Raw genomic sequence first — 5,000 nt, forward strand, 5'->3', positions numbered from 1 at the left:
AACCTACCCTGGCCCTAGATCGGGGTGGGAAGAGTCCTTGGATGCGGTCTGGGAGTTCCTCGCGGGACTTGGCTGTGTCCTGCCAGACGTCTACGTGGTGTTGCAGGAGGGAGTTGCCCTTGGAGTGGAAGGCCAGGTAGTGCTTGGCCAAGGAACACTGACGCTCGAGGACGAAGCCGTAGCGTCTGCGTTCTTGAGTGATAGCCTGAGGGATGGAAGAAGTGTTAACAAAAAGGATCGCGAGCAACAATTTTGAACCACGGTACAGTTCTCACGTCAATTTCATCTTTCTTTGTCGAGTGTGTGTGGTGTTTCTTATGTAGCATTTAGCTTACAGTTAGGTCATTTTCTTGAATAGATAGAAAATTGTTAAACAGATGTTTTTAATTTTGTATCATGAAAAAAAAAACTGGAGAAGAATTTTTTTTGTAATTGTATATTTCATATGCATATATATGTACAATAAATGTGTGTGTGTGTATGTATGTATGTATGTATGTATGTGTGTGTGTGTGTGTGTGTGTGTGTGTGTGTGTGTGTGTGTGTGTGTGTGTGTTTGTGTGTGTGTGTGTGTTTGTGTGTGTGTGTGTGTGTGTGTGTGTGTGTGTGTGTGTGTGTGTGTGTGTGTGTGTGTGTGTGTGAGAGAGAGAGAGAGAGAGAGAGAGAGAGAGAGAGAGAGAGAGAGAGAGAGAGTGAGAGAGAGAGAGAGAGAGAGAGAGAGAGAGAGAGAGAGAGAGAGAGAGAGAGAGAGAGAGCTGAGAACAAGATGAACACATTCTTCTGAAGGTTGGTCGGGCACGCAAAGAGAATGAATGATAACAATATTGGCAATGTGAGCCAACGACACAAGACCACAGGGCCCGCAGAAAGAGGAGGAAGACCACAAAGAGAGTGACTGGAGAGTAAAGGATTAAACACGCGGGAGGCAGGGATGGACGTGGAAGGGCTCGTGGTGGAAGGGTCGTTGTGGAAGGGTCGTGGTGGAAGGGTCGTGGTGGAAGAGTCATGGTGGAAGGGTCGTGGTGGAAGGGTCGTGGTGGAAGGGTCGTGGTGGAAGGGTCGTGGTGGAAGGGTCGTGGTGGAAGGGTCGTGGTGGAAGGGTCGTGGTGGAAGGGTCGTGGTGGAAGGGTCGTGGTGGAAGGGTCGTGGTGGAGGGGTCGTGGTGGAAGGGTCGTTGTGGAAGGGTCGTGGTTAAGGGGTCGTGGTGGAAGGGTCGTGGTGGATGGGTCGTGGTGGAAGGGTCGTGGTGGAAGGGTCGTGGTGGAAGGATCGTGATGGAAGGGTCGTGGTGGAAGAGTCATGGTGGAAGGGTCGTGGTGGAAGGGTCGTGGTGGAAGGGTCGTGGTGGAAGGGTCGTGGTGGAAGGATCGTGGTGGAAGGGTCGTGGTGGAGGGGTCGTGGTGGAAGGGTCGTTGTGGAAGGGTCGTGGTGGAAGGGTCGTGGTTAAGGGGTCGTGGTGGAAGGGTCGTGGTGGAAGGGTCGTGGTGGAAGGGTCGTGGTGGAAGGGTCGTGGTGGAAGGGTCGTGGTGGAAGAAGGGAGAGGAAAAAACATCGAGGAGTGTTTAGTGGAGGAGTAGGGGGGGTCATCAGTAAGTATCTTAGATTGCTATTATGAACTTGTCAGTTTTGTTCTCGTCTAATATTATGGGCGAGAAAAATAGTTTCCTCTTTTGCTGTGGAGACTGGAAGAGTCGTTCTTGGTTGTAAATGTGTGTGTGTATGTGTGTGTGTGTATGTGTGTTTGTGTGTGTGTGTGTGTGTGTGTGTGTGTGTGTGTGTGTGTGTGTGTGTGTGTGTGTGTGTGTGTGTGTGTGTGTGTGTGTGTGTGTGTGTGTGTGTGTGTGTGTGTATGTATGTGTGTGTGATTCACCATGGTCTTTGATTACGTGTTGGACTCGTGATCGACAGCTATTACACTCCCGGATGAGAGCTCAGAGTTCATATATGACCGATCTATGGGTAATGCTGTGTGACCTTACACGCACACACACACAACTCCCCGCCCACGAGAGTTGGAGTAACGACTCGCAGCGCAGCGACACTGAAGTTATTTCAGCCGTGGGCGGGATCCGAACTCAAACCGCTGTAATAGCAGTTACGAACGCTACCACTGCGACGTTGAGTCGCGCACGCGCGTGTGTGTGCACGCACGTATTAATATTTATAGAAACATAGGGAAACGAAAATTGCTACGATGCTGAAGACTAGAGGCCCTGGAATAGAAGACAGCCTATGGGCGTACACGAATGCAGTTGAAGAGGAGGAGGAGGAGGAGTAGGAGGAGGGGGAGAAAGAAGAGGAAGAGCAGATATATTCAGTCAAAGAAAGTTTGATGCCTTGCCACTAAGGAGGGCGGCGAGGGTGGTGTGCATTCACCATGGTCTTTGGATCACGTGTTGGACTCGTGATCGACAGCTATTTCCCTCCCAGAAGAGAACTCAGAGCTCGTATGACCGATCTATGGGTAGTGCTGTGACCTTACACTTACACACACACCCAACTCCCCGCCCATGTGAGTTGGAGTAACGACTCAAAGCGCAGAGATACTGAAATTATTTGAGCCCTGGGCAGGATTCGAACCCGGACCGCCGTAGTGACGGTCGGAGACTCTACCAACCGCGTCACCGAGTCGTGCATGGGGATATGATTTTATTCTATTTAATTCTATTGTATTTCATTTCAGTATGTTTAAATCTATACTTGTATTCGGCCTGACTGACAGGACTCCCCTAACTTGTTTTGTCGAGTTTTTGTCTTTTTCGCTATCTATTCCTTTATTACTTTTTATTTAGTTATCTATTTTCTATGTATCTCTTATTGGTCGCTGCTTCCTCACGGACCAAATGGGCTCCATTGTATATTAACTTTTCCAGTTACTTATTTATATGTTTATTCATTTATCCTCTTATTTCTGGCCTCGGTATAGACCAAAAGTACATCTGAAACGTCTTGCCCCTTATTTGTACAATTATCTTGCTGTGGATGTGTTGTGCCTTGCTGCATTTGTATAATTATCTTGCTGTGGGTGTGCTGTGTCTTGCTGCATTACTTCTGACCCAGGGCAATCGGCGGGATACAGGTATGGCCCGTCATCCACGAGGAGCTAAGATGAGAAGGAGGCAAAGGGGAGTGGATGGGAGTGGATTGGGTGGAAGTGGAATGGGGGAGTGACTTGGCTACCTCCCTTGCAAGGGGGAAAAAGCCTTTGGTATATAGATATATTGATAGATCTTTTTCTTCCAGTGGGAGGCTATGGAAGTCTCTTCCTTCCCATTGATACTTTTAGTCCATCCATCTAGGACTACGCTAGGAGGCGCTGAGTAGCTGCGGCCGAAGCCGTCACCTTTGCCCTAGTATGCATTTGTTATCTAACTATACCTATGCGTTTATTTATTTTATTTATTATCATTTATATAATTATAATTTTGATTTATTTTCTATTTATTTATCATTATTACATTTTTTCGCATCCGACCTAATCATGGATCAAAAGGTCTCCTGTCGGCATGCTCCGCCTTTGTAATCCTTTGTAATCATTAGATCACCCTACTCTCTTCGTCTTTCTAGAGAATACTAGTTGTCTAAGCCTGTCTTTGTATTATAGTATGGCAAGGGGAATATTTGCCAGCGGTACTCGACTTTTTTTGGGTGAATTCTTTGTTCGGTCTTTTCTTGTCGGGGCGGAGATCGTCTATAAGGACAGAAGCGCTGGAGAACTACAGCCCTTAACAACAACATTTTACTTCCGGAGAACCTCTCTTTTTCTCTCCTCCCTCCCCTCTCTCTTTCTCTCCCTCTTTCTTTTTAAGCTCCTTGAAGTCTTTAGACTCGAGGACTGACAGTGGATAAGATTTTTTAAGTTTATTTATTTATTTATCTATTTTAACGGAGACTAAAATCTACAAAAAGAAAAAAGAATGCTTATCACTTTTTAATCCCTCTTTGAAAACCTCTACGATTTCACCTCTTCAGTGCAATATTGCCCCTAAGGAGAGAAGCGCTGGTTATTGCTAAAAAAATGGAGTCGCGACTTTTCCGTGGGACAAAATAAGGGTTTCTCTCTCTCTCTCTCTCTCTCTCTCTCTCTTTTATGGGAAAGCCAGCTTGTTATTGTCAGGGGCTGGGCAAGCGTGTGGTTGTGAATGTAATTTGAAAGCAGTCATCAGCTCGACAACACTGGCTATTTAACTTTTATCAAATTTGTTGAAAGCGTCTTGGTAGAGCGAATTCACATCTTCCTCCCTCCCCCGCCAACCCAGGAAGGTGGGAATTCACTCTTTTGCTACCGTGACGCATTCAACAGATTTGATAGACTCTGCTTTCAGACCACATTCACGACCACATCCACTCCAAGACACTCTGAAGACTTCCCGCTCAGACATTCTGACAAATTGACGTGAGTGAGAACAGGAAACCCAGGCTAGCATGCTACTTGCTTTTGGTACTTCGTTTGAGTAGAAACAGTTTCAGTTTCAATATTCTATACTTCCGTAAAACATCTCAACAATGTGTCTAACATTCGTAAAGGATGTCATTCAGCTTTTTACTGTAATATGACGCAAGAGTCATTTGACATTTGGAAATTTGTAAATGGAAAAGTTCGTAACCGAAGTTTTTTTTACTCAAAGGAAGTAACAAAAACAATTAGCATGTTAGTGAGAAATTCCTAGTGTGCCGCCATCTCAAGTCTGAGTTTACTTAGAAGGGATTATTGGGATGGTGGAGGTGGGACGAGGCTGCTCTTGGGAGAACGAACATAAGAACATAAGAATGAAGGAGACTGCAAGAGACCATAAGGCCTACACTAGGCAGCTCCGTATCCATCATCACCTGTCATCCCCATCCATAAAGGTGTGTAATCGTTTCTTAAAACAACTGATAGTTTCAGCGCTTACTACATGGATACTAGGTTTATTCCATTCGTCAACCACGCTATTAGTAAACCAAATCTTGCCTATTTCCTTTTTAAATCTACATTTGTCCAGTTTATTACCATTACT

The 5,000-nt window shown here is 45.8% G+C and overlaps 1 protein-coding gene across 1 annotated transcript in view; it reads right to left on the minus strand.

Moving 5' to 3' along the window:
* Positions 1-5,000, minus strand: part of LOC143019543 (BAR/IMD domain-containing adapter protein 2-like) — a 105,151-nt gene that overhangs the window by 21,207 nt on the left and 78,944 nt on the right. Inside the window, exon 6 of the mRNA XM_076175263.1 lies at positions 8-205. Within this exon, the coding sequence (XP_076031378.1) occupies positions 8-205 (198 nt within the window). The remainder of the gene's footprint in view (positions 1-7; positions 206-5,000) is intronic.

The sequence above is a fragment of the Oratosquilla oratoria genome, chromosome 37, assembly GCF_046742065.1.
Source record: "Oratosquilla oratoria isolate Oo_2021 chromosome 37, ASM4674206v1, whole genome shotgun sequence".
Taxonomy (NCBI): Eukaryota; Metazoa; Arthropoda; class Malacostraca; order Stomatopoda; family Squillidae; genus Oratosquilla; species Oratosquilla oratoria.